At 44.7% G+C, this 17531-nt stretch overlaps 1 protein-coding gene across 1 annotated transcript in view; it reads left to right on the forward strand.

Annotated features, from left to right (window-relative positions):
- The first annotated feature begins 8502 nt into the window (after positions 1–8502).
- KHNYN (KH and NYN domain containing) overlaps positions 8503–17531 on the forward strand; it is a 44331-nt gene continuing 35302 nt past the window's right edge. Inside the window, exons 1-2 of the mRNA XM_073631905.1 lie at positions 8503–9517; positions 14042–15585. Coding sequence (XP_073488006.1) covers positions 9275–9517; positions 14042–15585 — 1787 coding nt within the window. The 5' untranslated portion in view covers positions 8503–9274. The remainder of the gene's footprint in view (positions 9518–14041; positions 15586–17531) is intronic.

Genomic DNA, 17531 nt, shown 5'->3' on the forward strand with positions numbered 1-17531 from the left:
TCAGCGTTTAGTAGCAGAACTAAAAAAAAGTTCTAAAGTTTCTTGGAGTGGTTTTCCAGCAGAAACACCACTAATATCATTTTTTGAGCTTTTTTTTTTCCTTTTACTGCAAAAATGCTAACGCTCCTAAAACGCTAGTACAAAAAGCTATTGCCAGCATTTTTTTATCCAGTGTTTCTTCAGGAATTTTTTTTTAGCTTTTGTAGCCAAGTCCTGGGCCGCTCCAGGCCTAATGGTGACCTCCAGAGTTAAGGACAGCTGACATCCTTCTGTGTAGAGTAGGTTACGAGGCATGGAGGGTGCAATGCAAGGTAGATTAATGGGTGCCAGACACTTCTTGAATGCAAAGAGATTTATTGTCTCCTAACCACTTCGGGACCGGCTCACGACGATATAAGTCGGTAAAGTGGCGCGGGTGCGCAAAATCACATACCCGTACACCACTCGCGGCCGGGGGTGTGTGCCCCAGCCATGCCCGTGGTGATCAGATTCGTAGCAGAACCGATCAGTCTTCAGGTCCAGGCCAGTGATTTCTGGCCGGGACCTCCCGATCGGTTCTGGCGAATGAAAATGCTTCCCCTGTCTGTAAGTGTAAACACAGAAGGGAAGTGATGTCATCTCCCTCTCTGGAATTCTTTTCCATTCCAGAGAGAGGAGAGAGAACATCTTACCATGAGTTGCACAACACTACACTGACACTCACGCATGCACCATACACCTCCCATTACACGTAGGTACACTTGTCACCCCCCGATCGCGCCCCCCCCAGTTAACCCCTTCACTCCCTGTCACTGTGTCACCAATTGCAGTTTTCAGATTTTTCACTGATTGTGACTCTAATCAGTGTTTGGGCAATTAGTAGTAGGCCCCGTTAGGTCTAGGGTACCCCCCCAAACCCCCCTAATAAAGGTTAAACTCCTTGATCGCCCCCCCCCCAGTTAACCCTTTCACCCCCGTCTCAGTGTCTCTAATAGATCTTTTTTCTGATCGCAATATTGGTGTCATGGGTGACGCTAGTTAGCCAGTTAGTTGATTAGTTTCACCGTCAGGTTTTTATAGCGTCAGATACCCCCATATATTACCCAATAAAGGTTTTAACCCCCTGATTGCCCCCTAGTTAACCCTTTCACCGCATGTCATCAGTGATCACCATTTTAGTGTCATGGGTGACGCTGGTTATATAGCGTCAGGGCACCTGCCATATATTACCTAATAAAGGTTTAACCCCCTGATCACCCGGCGGGTGACATCGGTTAGGTTTTAGCATCAGTCAGGGTCTGCATCACCCCAAGCAGCATCAGATTAGTGCCAGTAGCGCTAACACCCACGCATGCACCATACAGCTCCCTTAGTAGTATAGTGTCTGAACAGATCAATATCTGATCTGATCAGATCTATACTAGCGGCCCCAGTAGTTTAGGGTTTACAAAAACACAGCGTTAGCGGGATCAGCCCAGTTACCTGCTAGCACCTGCGTTTAGCCCCTCTGCCCAGCCCACCCAAGCGCAGTATCAATCGATCACTGTCACTTACAAAACACATAACTGCAGCGTTCGCAGAGACAGGCCTGATCTCTGCGAACGCTAACAGTTTTTTGGTAGCTTTTGAAGCAATCGCTGACGGTCAGGTGCTCTTGTGAGTTTCACTAGTTGTACCAGTAAATTTAAAGGCCACAATGTCCAATCAAAGGTACACTAGTGAAGAGGCCTAAACGTTTCCGAACCTGTAGACAGCAGCAGCACTCTGACAGATAGCTCTGATGACGTGGCGTGGATATAGGCGTGACACCCGCTATTATTGTCTCTCCTGACCATCCTAGTCTTTGCATTGGTGATTATTTCGAACGCTAACACACACTAGTGTTAGTAGTAGTAGCGTAGGGTACAGCACTGCACAGACTAGGACACACTTTCACAGGGTCTCCAAAGATGCCATCGCATTTTGAGAGACCCGAACCTGGAACCGTTACAGTTACAAATAAATGTAAAAAATATTAAATAAAAAAGCCAAAAATAGTTGTCGTTTTATTGCTCTCTCTCTCTATTGTTCTGCTCTTTTTACTATGTTTTATCATGTTTGCTTTTCAGGTATGTAATTATTTTATACTTTACTGTTTACTGTGTTTTATTATTAACCATTACTTTCTTTTCAGGTACACCATTCAGCTGCAGCACTGATTTATTTATCTTGACAGCAACAGCGTTTGCTCTCATGATACGTAAATCAGCAACTCCAGCACTGTGGGAGGTTATTTCACCATCACAGTTTAGAAAAAAAAAAAAAGAGCATATACAGTCACGGAGTTGTTGAGAAGCTACTCCTTCGTTATTTTAGCTGTGTGCTTAGGGTAATTGCCTTCTTGGAAGGTAAACCTTCGGCCCAGTCTGAGGTCCTGAGCACTCTGGAGAAGGTTTTCGTCCAGGATATCCCTGTACTTGGCCGCATTCCCTGCCATGCAGGGAAGGGCATCCAGCAAGACACCACATCTGCATGAGTAGGAGGACTGCTGTCTACTATGAGAACAATCTTGAAACCATTTCTAACAAAGGTTGTGATGAACTTATTCACTTCTTCTACAATCTCCTATTGTAGATCTTCACTCAACTGAGCTCCCAGTCTTTCACTAGATTTGCTGATCCACTGCCACTGGATCCCCTGAGCTCTTCCAATCTTCTCATTTGGTATCTTCCTCAAGCGTCACCCCCGTGTCCCTGATGGGTCCCTAGCTTGGCACTCACAGATACTCCTCAAGCGCCATCCCACTAGCCTGCTTGGTCCCTGGCTTGGCAAACAATATTGCTCTACAAGTGTCACCTTCACTGGCTGGGTCCCTGGCTTGACATCTGCTGAAGTTTGCCAAATCTTCACCATCCCCGGTTGGTGAGAATACTGCTCTGGTACTTGCTTCAGCTACTCACAGTAGTCCCTGGTAGTAAGGTGGATGGTCCCTCCGTGGCGACAGCTTCCCCTCTACCTCAGACCACGACAGGTTCTCCGGCCGGCAGAACCATACTTCTGGTTGGACTGCAAGTCGCAATCCCAAACCCTACGCTGCTTCTGGATAGGCCCTCAGACAGCCTAGTAGCAAGACATCCCTGGGATAGGCCTCAGGCTTTGGCCTAGCAGCCTGGGGCAGCACAACACACGTCCACCCAGACAGCCGTCCAGGTGGCACCGAACCTCAATCACCTGACTCCACCCAAATAAATAGGCTCTCCCAGCAGGCCAAGGGACTCAAGAAAATCCCTGCCCATTGGCTGAGATACCCCATATACTCCTAATCTGTCCTTGCAATGCCCTTGTCTTATCTAATGCCACCAGGTACCCGGCCACCTAGAGACAGACAAGAGAAGTGCAGCAATTCCAGAATGAGGGCGAAGTCAGTTGACCTCCTAGCAATTGGCCAAGGCAACTATTACTTGGCAAATAATTTTGGGAGCAACTCTGCCTAAACATCAGGGTGCTAGACTTTTTTTTTAGACTACAGTGCATGCATCCTTTATGAGCAGCCATTGGCATGGGGGAAAAAAGCCGAGCCGGCCTGAACCCGCGTAGTGCCATACTCACACAGGTACTCGTTGATGGCCCTCTGCTGCATGTGCAGCCGCTGCAGCATTGCCAAAGTCGAGTTCCACCTGGTGGGCATGTCACAAATCAGGCGGTTTACGGGCAGCTGGAATTCCCGCTGAATGTTAGCCAACTAAGCACTGGCTGTGTATCATTGCCTGAAATGGCTACAGACTCTTCAGGCCTGCTTTAGTAGATCTTCCAACCCTGGGTACCTATTTAGGAAATGCTGCACTACCAAATTGAGTCTTGGCAATCTTCTTATAGCCTAGGCCAGTGATGGCCAACCTTGGCACCCCAGATGTTTTGGAACTACATTTCCCATGATACTCAAGTATACTGTAGAGTGCATGAGCATCATGGGAAATGTAGTTCCAAAACATCTGGGGTGCCAAGGTTGGCCATCACTGGCCTAGGCCATCTTTATGTAGAGCAGCAATTTTTTTTTTTAGATCCTCAGAGAGTTCTTTGGCATGAGGTGCCATGTTCAACTTCAGGGTGACCAGTATGAGAGAGTGAGAGCGATAACACCAAATTTAACACAACTGCTTCCCATACACACCTGAGACCTTGTAACACTAACGAGTCACCTGACACCGGGGAGGGAAAATGGCTAATTGTGCCCAATTTGGACTTATTCACTTAGGGGTGTACTCGGTTTTGTTGCCAGCGGTTTAAACATGAATGGCTGTGTGTTGAGTTATTTTGAGGGGACAGCAAATTTACACTGTTATACAAGCTGTACACTCACTATTTTACATTGTAGCAAAGTGTAATTTCTTCAGTGTTGTCACATGAAAATATATAATAAAATATTTACAAAAATGTGAGCGGTGTACTCACTTTTGTGAGATACTGTATGTAGTCCTGAACCCAGCACTCTGTGTATTAAGCAGTCCTGTGCCCAGTGCTCTGTGTATTATGTAGTCCTGTGCCCAGAGCTTTGTGTATTATATAGTCCTGTGCCCAGTGCTCTGTGTATTATGTAGTCCTGTGCCCAGAGCTCTGTGTATTATGCAGCCCTGTGCCGAGAGCTCTGTGCCCAGAGCTCTATGTATTAAGCAGTCTTGTGCCGAGCTCTCTGTGTATTATGTAGTCCTGTGCCCAGAGCTCTGTGTATTATGTAGTCCTGTGCCCAGCGCTCTGTGTATTATGTAGTCCTGTGCCCTGAGCTCTGTGTATTATGTAGTCCTGTGCCCAGCGCTCTGTGTATTATGCAGTCCTGTGCCTAGCGCTCTGTGTATTATGCAGTCCTGTGCCCAGAGCTCTGTGTATTATGCAGTCCTGTGCCCAGAGCTCTGTGTATTATGTAGTCCCGTGCCCAGTGCTCTGTGTATTATGCAGTCCTGTGTCCAGCGCTCTGTGTATTATGCAGTCCTGTGTCCAGCGCTCTGTGTATTATGCAGTCCTGTGCCTAGTGCTGTGTATTATGCAGTCCTGTGCCCAGAGCTCTGTGTATTATGCAGCCCTGTGCCCAGAGCTCTGTTTATTATGCAGTCCTGTGTCCAGCACTCTGTGTATTATGCAGTCCTGTGCCCAGAGCTCTGTAGTATGTAGTCCTGTACCCAGAGCTCTGTGTATTATGCAGTCCTGTGCCCAGAGCTCTGTGTATTATGTAGTCCCGTGCCCAGTGCTCTGTGTATTATGCAGTCCTGTGTCCAGCGCTCTGTGTATTATGCAGTCCTGTGTCCAGCGCTCTGTGTATTATGCAGTCCTGTGCCTAGTGCTGTGTATTATGCAGTCCTGTGCCCAGAGCTCTGTGTATTATGCAGCCCTGTGCCCAGAGCTCTGTTTATTATGCAGTCCTGTGTCCAGCACTCTGTGTATTATGCAGTCCTGTGCCCAGAGCTCTGTAGTATGTAGTCCTGTACCCAGAGCTCTGTGTATTATGCAGTCCTGTGCCCAGAGCTCTGTGTATTATGTAGTCCTGTGCCTAGTACTCTGTGTATTATGCAGTCCTGTGCCTAGCGCTCTGTGTATTATGCAGTCCTGTGCCCAGAGCTCTGTGTATTATGCAGCCCTGTGCCCAGAGCTCTGTGTATTATGCAGCCCTGTGCCCAGAGCTCTGTGTATTATGCAGTTCTGTGCCTAGTGCTCTGTGTATTATGCAGTCCTGTGCCTAGCACTCTGTGTATTATGCAGTCCTGTGCCCAGAGCTCTGTGTATTATACAGCCCTGTGCCCAGAGCTCTGTGTATTATGCAGCCCTGTGCCCAGAGCTCTGTGTATTATGCAGCCCTGCGCTCCACAACAGATAGAGCAGTGTGCGTAAAACAGCCTTTATTTAACCAGGGTGTCCAGGCATGGCCTTGATGGTTCTTCAGGGGTGCCTTGGCAAATTGCCCAAAAATGTTATACAAGCCGGTGGGTGGATGAAACCTGCCTTTTAGTTACACAAAGCCACAGGTTTTCATTGTGCACAATTATGACCTTCTAGCTGCCAACCTCCTAACAACCAATGGCATCATCAGTTGATATGGACAATGTCAGTCAACTGTATAGTATCCTTTTTTCACCCTCCCTTGTCTCTCTCCATCAGCTTTGGGGTCACATTAGCTGAGTGATTGATAAAAACTTAGAAAGAAGAGAAACCTTGGAATACTAGTCAGTACCAGTTTGCACCTCTACCGTTGGGTCTCCTATGTGTGTGTATGTGCATTGACTTCTTTTACAGAAGTTGTTTGCAAGCCACGCCGAGGTTGCGCTGTGCAGGGCAGCTTCAGAGTCAGATGTCTTTGAAGCCGCCCCAGTGTGAACCAGCAGTAAAGCTTCAGTTTTTTTTTTTTAATAATAATACCTTATAAACATGTTATACTTACCTGCTCTGTGCAATGGTATTGCACAGAGTCGCCCTGAACCTCCTCTTCTGGGGTCTCCCACCAGCACTTGAGGCTCCTCCTCCTCTTCTCAGTGTGCCACTAAAGAAAACCGGCTCCTATGCGGTGCACCTATGGGCTCGCTCCTGAGCGGGGCTGAGGGCATCTATAGACACACACACTTAGCCCCACCCTCCTCTCTCTGCTTACAGGATTTGATTGACAGCAGCAGGAGTCCTGTGAGGAGAGACAGACCAGCAGACGGGCACAGATCAGGATTGAGATAGGACTCAGGTAAGTATGGGGGGGGGAGGTGTAATGGGGGAAAACCTTTAAATTGCAGCATTTTTTACCTTGATGCAGGGAATGCATTAAGGTAAAACGTGTTCTGCCTTTAAAAGCACTTTAACAGGAGGGATGAATAGAAGGAGATACCAAATCACAAAAGTAAACAAGTTGTAGTGACCCTAAACCACTACCAGATGTCAGCATACATGAAAGCAATAGGAACCTGGTTCAATATAACAGAAAAAATACAAATAGGTGGGACAAAACGTTTTAGTTGACCAATTAAGAAAAATAAATTAATTTAAAAAACTGTATAAAACTAAAACTGCAGTTGATCCAGAAAAAAAAAAACATTATAATAGCAGCTTTTTTTGTGTGTGCTAAGGGTACAGTGAGTCAATTTAGCCAACCCATAATGCACCTCAACGTTCAAAAATGTTAGTCCTGTTGCAATTTTTTAGAGGACTACGTTACATTGTAGCAAAGTGTCATTTCTTCAGTGTTGCCACATGAAAAGATATAATAAAATATTTACAAAAATGTGAGGGGTGCGTGTACTCACGTCTGTGAGATACTGTATGTACTATACCGCCCATCCTTGTGTTTTTAGGCTGGGTTCACACGGAGTGGATCCGTTGGACAGACTCTGCTAGCTCAGCAGGGGATCGCTTTGTTGATCCCCGCTGAGCAGGTGGATGACAGGTCCGTCTCAGCTTACTGTGCAGCGACGGACCTGTCAGAGCCGCGCTGTTGTCTGTGGCGAGATCGGATGAAAACAGACAGCCTGTCCGTTTTAATCTGATCCGACCTGCTGGACGGATGGCGAACGTATTGCCATCCGTCTGTTTTGAGCAGATCTTGTTGGATCGGATGGCAGGTGGGTGTCAGCGGACACAGCTCCGCTGACATCATCCCTGAACATAGATGGGTGGCCCGCTCGGATCCGCCTGAAAAACGGACAGGCAGATCGGAGCGGGCTGATCGTGTGAAAGGGACCTAATGCAGAAACTTTCTACCAGGATATATTATTTTTATACATCAGTAAGTGTGTAAGAACCCATAGGATTCAGGCAGTAAAAAAAAAAAAAGGGCATGTACGAGTGCTTTGAATTTACCGATCTGAATGCAGCTGCATTATTTTCAATTAAGACATTCACACAGTCATTAAAAAAAAAAAAATGCATTTACAAATGCATTATTTTCAATTAAGACATTCACACAGTCATTAAAAAGAAAAAAAAAATGCATTTACAAGCGCTTTTAATTTACCGATCTGAATGCAGCTGCATTATTTTCAATTGAGACATTCACACAGTCATAAAAAAAAATAATAATAACGCATTTACAAGCGCTTTTAATTTACCAATCTGAACGCAGCTGCACTATTTTCAGTGGAGACATTCACACAGATGCGGAAATATGCACTGCGTTCAGTTTTTAAAAATCTCCGTCTGAGCAAATACGTACACAAGTAAGTACAGTATGCCAGATTGCAAGAAAAAAAAAATGTATTTACTGATCATTACACAGGAGCTTTTGCACTAGAAAAAAAAAAAAAAAAAAACACGCGTAATAAGAGCAGTAACATTTATTACGCTCATGTGAATGCAACCTTTAGAAATATTAGTAGCAAGTTATATCCTGTGCATTTAGAATCACATCCAGCCCTTATTTTGAAACCCTCTTCAGCGCTGGCTAGAACTATTAATAGCCTGTGGAACATTTTATATTTTCCTTCACGAGTCCTAAAATACAAAAATTTCCTGCACGACGTAAACTGAAAGCGCTGAGCAACAGCAAACAGTTTTGGTCCTAGCAAAGATGGCGTCACACTTGCTACAGAGACATAGGAGCAAACATGGATTTCGCCTCTGTTAACACAAGAAAAAAAAAAAAAAAAAAGAGCCTTTCACTGCTCCTCCTCTGTGTGAGCAAAATGTGGAATTCCCCGCAATCTGACACACACAGGAACTTCCCACCAGTCATCAGGAAGGGTGAGAGGGTGTCTATTTACAGATACACATTTTTTTTTAAAGATATCTTTAGTAAGAGTTGGTTATTTCTAGTGCCGAAGGCAGACATGCTGTAGCCACAGAATAGCTAGTCCTAATTGCAGCCTGTTAAAGGGGGAACAGACTAGGAGAGCAGCTTAGGTTGGTGATATTTACAAAGAGCCAAGAAAAGAAACTGAGCACCCAGGACACCTCTAAAGGGCAGCCTTGTGACCCTGAGTATCATATGTGTCACATGTCGGTGAATGCAGCCCTGCAGACGTGTTCAGGTATTGGTAAAGTAACACAGACACAAACATACTCATGGGGCGGGGATAAAAGCAAGGCCTGAACTCTTACAGAATGAGGAAGAAGATGAAAGAAGGCTCGGAATATTGCTTCACTTCAAAAAACACAAACCTGTGCAGCACGTCTCTAACTATTATCTAAGAAGGAGGGCAAGTATGCGGAGACAGGTGAGCTGAGCGACGCTGCAAGCAAAACAGCCTGGGCCAAAGAGCTAGCAATCCCCTACTGACATTTAAAAGGAGAATCCCTCCATACCCTCTCTTTACAAAGTCTTTCATATCAAGGACTAGCTATTCTACCTAAAATGCTGATGGCAGTGGGCGAATATGAGACTGTGCAAGATGACGAGAGCGTGGATGAGTTTGCCGTGCCGCAGGAATCAGAGAAAGCACTGCGAAGGCAGCAAGCGTGCATCGAAAGACTGTTTGGAGTCGCCGTGAACGTCATCGGAGTGCTTATGCAGGATCCCTTACCCATGCAATCTACGGGACACCAGCAGATATGGGTTCAACTTAGAGGAGAAAGAAGGAGCATCGTCAAATCTAAGGTAAGGTTGTGGAAAGATCTAGATTAACATGTTGTGATATACATAATATTAAAGTAATTGTAATGGAAAAAAAATGTATTTAAAACAAAACAACAAACATGTCATACTTGCAAAACAAAGAGAGAGCAGCGCAATCTAAGTGCAGCAATTTATTCCAAAGATGACAATTAAAAACTCTCAGGATAAAAAGGTAACAGTGCATGTGGAGTTGTACGGTGGTTCATCCACTCCTGGGGAGGACGAGCTGCAATCAGTAGAAGAGACAGTCACTGGCTCCAGCTACGCTGGTGGCTCCCAGCTAGGGTTGCCACCTCATCCCTTTAAACACAAACACATATGAATTACACAGGTTCTGAGGCTAATTTAATGCAGATGAGGCACCAAGTGAGTTTAATTACCACCTTAATCAGCCACAGAACCTGTTTAATTAATATGTGTTCGGTTTTAAAGGGATGAGGTGTCAACCCTACTCCCAGCGCTTCCAGGGACTCAGATGAGCTCAGATGCAGTCACTGACGTCACATCCGGATGGAAGGTGGAGTGGGGAGATGCACACATTCGGAGCATGCATACTCCTTCATCAGACAGTCTGACTCCTAACGCACGCACCTCCCCACTCCACCTTCCATCTGGATGTGACGTCAGCGACTGCATCTAAACTCATCTGAGTCCCTGGAAGCGCTGGGAGCCACCAGCGCAGCCGGAACCAGGGACTGTCTCTTCCCCTGATTGCAGCTTATCCTCCCTGGGAGTGGATGAACCACCATACAACTCCACATGCGCTGTTACCTTTTTATCCTGTGAGTTTTTAATTGTCATCTTTGGAATAAATGTCATCACATTGCTGCACTTAGATGGCGCTGCTCTCGTTTTGTTTTGCATTTTCACAGAGTTCCTTCTAGCTTTTATCCGAGCCTGTTGCCGTCCAATGTCAGCACCCCCTGGGATTGCCACTTGCTCCTGACATAAACCCCTATCTTACGGATTTTTTGTGACAGAGAGTTTAATTGCCCACACTCTTTCCACTCAGCTGACAGTGCGCACATGAGTGTGTGTTATTGCTAACATGTCATACTTACCTGCTCTGTGCAGTGGTTTTGCACAGTGCAGACCTGATCTTCCTCTTTTCGGGTCCCCCGCCAGCACTGTGGGCCCCTCCCCCTTGCTGAGTGCCCCATTGCAATCCGCTTGCTGTGGGGTCACTGGTGCAAACTCGCTCCGCAAACCTCCTTTCTGCATCCATAAAACACAGCGAGCATGGCTGTTCCCGCCTCATTGGCTGTGATTGACAGCAGCAGGAGCCAATGGCTCCTGCTGCTGCATCTCAGCCAGTCAGGAGGGAGAGACCCGGGAGAGCCTCGGGTCTCATGCACATCACTGGATCGAGATCGGGCTCGGGTAAGAATTAGGGGGGCTGAGGAGGTAGCTGCACACTGAAGGTTTTTTACCTTCACGCATAGAATGCATGAAGGTAAAAAACCCTCAGCCTTTACAACCACTTTGAATAGCAATAAGATATTCCCAGCCAAAACATTTTTTCCTGGTTCTGAATAGAATGGGAAAAGTTAAAACCCCTTGTTGGGCTTTTATTGATGTCTGTGTCTCCACTGGTGGGATTTTCTCTCACTTCCTGGGTGGTCATCCTGACAGGAAGTAAGCCCAATAGTTTGCAATGTGGACGTGAACAGCTATTTTTTTTTCTCCTTGCAGGGGAAATGTTGGAACAATTGTTTTATTGCGGTCTGTGGCCGCATTGCAAAGGTCCCCCATACATTCTATGTGGTTACAGGGATAAGAAGTGAGAGAAAATTTCCACAAGGAAAGAGACAGTATTAAAAACCTTACAGAGGTTCCATGGGCATATTTATTAATCATTCTTTAGGATATTTGTCAGCGAATGATTAATAGTTAATTTCTTTATTTGTTAAACAGGTTGATTTACTAAAACTGGAGTGAAAAATCGAGTACAGCTCTGCATAGAAACCAATCAGCTTCCAGGTTTTTTGTCAAAGCCTAATTGAACAAACAGAAGTTATGTCGCGTACACACGACCGGACTTTACGGCATACTTGGTTCGGCGGACCGGAGTCCGTCAGACAATTCGATCGTGTGTGGGCTCCAGCGGACTTTTTTTTCCCCAAAAGTTCGACGGACCTAGAAATGAAACATGTTTCAAATCTTTTCGACGGACTCGAGTCCGGTCGAAAAGTCCACTCGTCTGTATGCTAGTCCGACGGACTAAAACCGACACTAGGGTAGCTATTGGCTACTGGCTATGAACTTCCTTGTTTTAGTCCGGTCGTACGTCATCACGTACAAATCCGTCAGACTTTGTTTGATCGTGTGTAGGCAAGTCCGTTCATTCAGAAAAGTCCGTTATAAAGTCAGTCGAAAAGTCTGCAGGACAAAGTCTGCCGTAAAGTCCGCTCATGTGTATGCGGCATTAGAAGCTGATTGGCTACCATGCACAGCTACACCAGATTTTGCACTCTCTAGTGTTAGAAAATCAACCCCACAGTTTGCCTTAACACTCTCATAGAACCCTCACTCTTTTGCTCTAACAAATCAGGGCTTTCAGATGTAGGGAAGAATGCTCCAGGCCAGAGCACTGTCACATGGAAGGTGTTAGGCCTCTTTTACATGGGAGACAAATTTAACTTGGTATGTTGAGTATCACATGCAGCACCGCCTGTCAAACCTAGCCATTGAGGTCAATTGGACTACATAGCAACCACAAGCCAAATACTTGGCTTGCAGTTGCGGTGCGATATTTCAATGCAAAATCCCACTTCAGCCAAGAAAAATAAAACAGCCACAAAAAAAACAGGCATTCAGGAGGCAGCAGTATCAACTTCTGAATGCCTGCAAACTGTCTCTGAAAAGTCATCCACCATGAATTACTTTTCAGAGAGATGGCAGGGACGGCTGGTCTTGTGAAAGAGGCCTTAGTGGGATCATCCACCCAAGTAAGCTCTGACGCTACCCGACACTGAAGCTTACCCAGGGTGGATTCCTACAACAGGCAGCTAGAGGGAATAGGTAGGTGAGTATACTTGGTGCTGGGAAGGGTATGCGTTATCAAGAGAAGCTGTCACTATGCCCTAACAAGGCAGATGACAATGTCTATTAAGTTACTATAGCAGAGGCAGCGAACACCTGCTGTGGCTGCTATAGCAACATGTACACAAAAGGCTCGAAGCGCATGCACGTTAAGGCCTTGTGCCTGTGCAATAGAGATACAGCCCTTCCAGCCCTTTGTGTACATGTTGCTATAGCAGTGGCAGCGGAAGTTCGCTGCCCCTGTTATAGCAACTTCACGCAAAGGGCTGCTGTTATTCTTAGGGGCTAAAATCTCCATAGAACCAAAGAAAAGGAATCCTCCTTTCACTGGACAAAATTCTCTCCTCTCTGGATAAATACACATGGATCCTCACATGTCTCCTCATATCGCCTTCCTCATCCGGCCTACTTCAGCCCTACAGCCCTCCTCGGCTCTCCTGTGACTTCTGTCAGCCCTCCTCCACCCTCCCTGCCTTTCCTCCCCTGACAGTAAACTAACGAAAGTGAGAAACAAAATGTATGACTCCTGGGATACCTGACGAATATATCCCAGGAGTCAGCACGAAGGAAGGAGACCATGTCACTCGCCTGGGCAAATTACAAGCAATTACATTTTTGCTTTCCAATTAAAACACAGCAAGGGCAGAAGTTTTAATAGAAGAAAAGATTAAAAAAAGAAGGTATAAGTAACGCCTTCAAAGTTTCTAGGATTTACTCTAGGGCAGGATCCCAACCCTTTGGTTAAGAAATTATGGAGCTCCCAGTACTGATGGGTTCAGGGAACTCCTTGGAGGTGTCTCCCCACAGTTCCATGTGACATCACTGAAGGTGTCTTCCTACAGTTCCCTGTGACATCACTAGCTGTAAGTCCATGTTTGGTACTAGTCCAAATTTGGAGAGCATACCCTGCAACTCTAAAACTATTGTAGGGCCATGATTGCCTTTCACTTTTCCTGTGTTTGCATCCTGCACTGAGCGAGACTCATGGTGGAGGACATTGGATGCTGCTGAATGTAAAGGATGAGGTAAAGCAGATGTTGCTTAAAAATGCAAGGTTTGATTTACCCACAGTTCCCACTCATCCCTGAAATAAAAAATGCTGTCACCACAAGTCACTTCCAAAAGAACACCTGCTGTAATCATAAAAGACACTATTCTTACCTTTCAAGCATCTTGTGTCTTAAGATGCCATCATATAACTGCTTTCCAGCTGCAGCATGTATTCGCCTAGCCAGATGGGTTGAACCCCTCCCCCCTTCTCATCCTGCACACAATTGTTCCTACCGCCAGTGTGTACGTCCCATAGTGAAGTACAGGAGGTGGGAGGAGCAGGTATTCACCTAGAAATGTGCAATCTGTAAGCTGTAAACTATGGTTTCTTGCATGAAAAGGTAGCAAAAATAAAAGCTTTTGGTGAGTATGGTTTTAAGAATAATATACAATAATCCTCTTCTGTTCCTTTAGGATTATATTAAAGGACTATGCACCCCAGAGTTAACTGAGGACTTTAACTACCCACGTGAGATGCACTGCATCTTTGTTGGGGCTGGGGGTCTCTTCCTTGACTGCCTAATTAGAGCTACTTCAGCGTGCGTCAAACCTCAAAGTCATGGACTGATTACAATCTCTGGCTTGGCCGAGGGAGTAGTAATGGCCCAAAGTCAAATTCATGCATTTTTAGATGTTTGTAACAACAAGCCAGAAGACCAAGAGACCTCTATTAAAAGGAATTTTAAGGCTTTGGTAGAAGAACATAATGACCCTCATGCACTGGATCTTCTTATTCTTCCAACTTCCACCAAGGAACAGTTACTAGCACTTGTAGAGGAGGACAAAGAGAGTAGACAGAAACAATCCACAAGCCACCAGAGGGAATGTGCTGCAATGAGAAAGCTTCCTCTCCTTCCTGCAGCAATGGAATATCCAAATCAGAGACTTGACAAACCTGTAATATCACAGCCAGTAGATATAACAAAGACTAGGCCTGTAAAAGGAGTTTTGCGTGAGAGGGCTTCTGAACCCCGTGAACCAGGTAGGAACAAAATATGGGATCTGAAAAAACAGCCAGTACCACTTGGTGTACAGGAAAGTCCAGTGATGGGGTTAGATGAATGTGAGTCTTCAGGTTCTTATCTGAATGAAGGAATTGAACTGAATCAAGGGATGGAACCGCTAGTAAAAGATGATGAGGAATTCCAGCAAATATCTGGGCTACTGGATACTATTATGAGGTGGGATGATGGTGAACCAGGCTCTCATCACAATTTTTCTTTAGCAACACAAAAAGAGTTTAACATGCTTTTAGACTTTTTCAAGACAATGGGTTATCAGGAATCTATTGTGCTTAAGGTGTTGTCAGAAAATGGGATCCAGGAGCCTTCTCAGATTCTGGACAAAGTTAAACGGGAACAATCTAGTCATAACCATAGTGACAGTAACCAAGTACAAAGGCCTTCTACGCTAAAAGGTATGTCACGTGCTCTTTCTATTAATGATGATGACTACCTTTTAGAAGTAATGAAATCAGCTGCCAAAAATTGTGGCTATTCTCCCAGTGAAATTGTGGACATCGGAGATGGTTCTGTGGCTGGATTCCTAAGGAAACTCAATGAAAAAAATGATTCTGAAGATGATATTTTTCAAAGTGAGCCTCAAAGAAAAGGACACGAAGAGAATGATTTACAAATCCTGGAAAATCTTGTTCCAGCAAGGCCTGAGATAAACAATGTTAACCCAACTATGGGAATGGGTGATCTGCCGAGGAACAAACCAGTGGGTAATAATCACCCAGTTGAGGATATATTTCATGGTGGCCTCGAGCCAGAAAATATGGGCATAGAACAACCCAAAGGTACAACTGGTAAGGAAGAATCCAATGTACCTATTGTGACTGGAGCGCAGAGATTTAAAGAAGCAATGCAGACTCCTTTCCAGCTTAACCTAAGAAATGAAAAAGGAAATGACCAACTGAGACATATCATTATAGATGGAAGTAATGTGGCCATGATGTAAGTAATGATTTCAATTCCAGTTCAATTCTATAAAATAAACATATAATTGGGCGGATGTGTACTCAGGGCACCACATCCCTTATTTCTATAGAGAGCCAAATGGTACAGTATTTGTATATGGGGCTTTTTTGGTGCCTGGAAATCAAAAATCAACACTTTTTTTGAATGTGCATAAATATATGGTACCTTATTCGACAAATACTGTGTATACTGTATATGAAAAAGTTCATATGCATTATTAGGATTTCATCAGTTGTGGTAAACGTCCATCTAGATGGGTTTTAATTGCCATAATACCTCCAAACACTACATCATTTACAACCTGTGAAATATTTCCATATGCATATTTTCATGTGTATCACTACCCCCAAAGAAGCTGCTTTGTAATATGGATTCTCTGTTTTGCGCCTCAAATCCAAGAACAGCCTCAGCCCCTCTGGCACGCTTGGTTAAATGAAAATCACTGCAAGCACTTATAAGAACACGAGATACCTTTAATTTGGCTGTGAGTTAGTACCATGAAATAGACACAAGACTGTTTAGTGGTAAATTAACTCAATATATTGGTAAATGGTGGCTTGAACATAAATGATCATACAGAAGGTAGGTTCAGACACAGTCCACTAGACAGTCTAATCACTATGCCAAAGTAACTTAGAATAGAGTTCTGCACCGCTAGACTGGAATTAACTCATGAATCAGCAAAGTCTGAAATAGTGCATAAAAGCCTTAATTGCAATATAAATAATAGTACTATAACTGGTGCAGCGTGCACTCTAGGAGAATGGCTAGGTTAGAGGGCAATGTCCCCTGAGAGGTACCTCTTAGCATAGGCAATAGGTAGTGGTCTCTATTTAGCAGCTGTACAGGGGCAGTCTTTAGCCCTAACTCTTCAGCTGGCTAGGATTGGGGCCCCAGTTGTACTGTTGGTGCACGTGAGAATAGTCCCAGCCGAGCTTGCAGGCAGCAATAAGGCTACTAGATTACTGTATGGTCAGTTCCTAAAGGGCTCAGTCTCTCTAGCAGCAGATAGTAAATCTGCACAGCAGCAGCTTACCAGTCCCAACAATACCGCAGCTTACCATCCATCTAAAGGTCTGCTAAGTAGCTCAGGACTTTGAGTGCTGGCTATCAGCACACCTGAACTCAGCACTCGAGTTCCTGCTCAGGTCACCATTATGCAATAAAATAGGCCACCCAGGCAAATACACCATACAAATAAAACCAGCGCTTATAAAGTCCTTAGCAGAATCTTAATGCTTGTAAACTTGTTTTCCCTCTTATATATTAAAAATGCGAGTCAAAATAAAGCTGTGTTTCCAGATCGGTTATGGTGTCTATTTTTTCATTTATTTAGTATCGTTCTTCACATCTTCAAGTTGGTAATCCAAAAGTGAAAGAAAAACTAGTGTAGTATGCACAAAGTCACCACATAATCAAAACTTAATAAAGTATTATGATCACATATATATGAAAGTACATGCCATACATCACCTGGTGCTCTATTCCTCCTCACACCCACATGTCAATGTACTCTTACGAAACTATGTTATCTTCCTATCATTTATCAATTAAACATTGGTCTTCCTCCATTTTCAATAACTTCCCAGTGTTCCAATCCTTGTGATGTATGTATCCAAAGCAAAACAATTTTTAATAGTGTAATACAGTTACAACAAATAAATATCAAATTTATAAAATAAATATAAACCAAATAAATAACTTTGAGAATTCCCGTTCTCATATCTGCGTGCATTAGTGCAAATACAACTGTGCCGAGAGCGTACACCCTGCACGCGCCCCGCACAGTTACAGGCGACTAATGGAAAGCTCCCAATTGCTGCTTGCGTTCGGGAGCTTTCCAATCATGTGACCGCCGTGACAGCCAACCATGGCGGTCACATGATCATAAAACCCGCCCCACCTAAACCCCTTAAAGGGCC

This window comes from Aquarana catesbeiana, linkage group LG01 (genome assembly GCF_042186555.1).
Source record: "Aquarana catesbeiana isolate 2022-GZ linkage group LG01, ASM4218655v1, whole genome shotgun sequence".
Classification (NCBI taxonomy): Eukaryota; Metazoa; Chordata; class Amphibia; order Anura; family Ranidae; genus Aquarana; species Aquarana catesbeiana.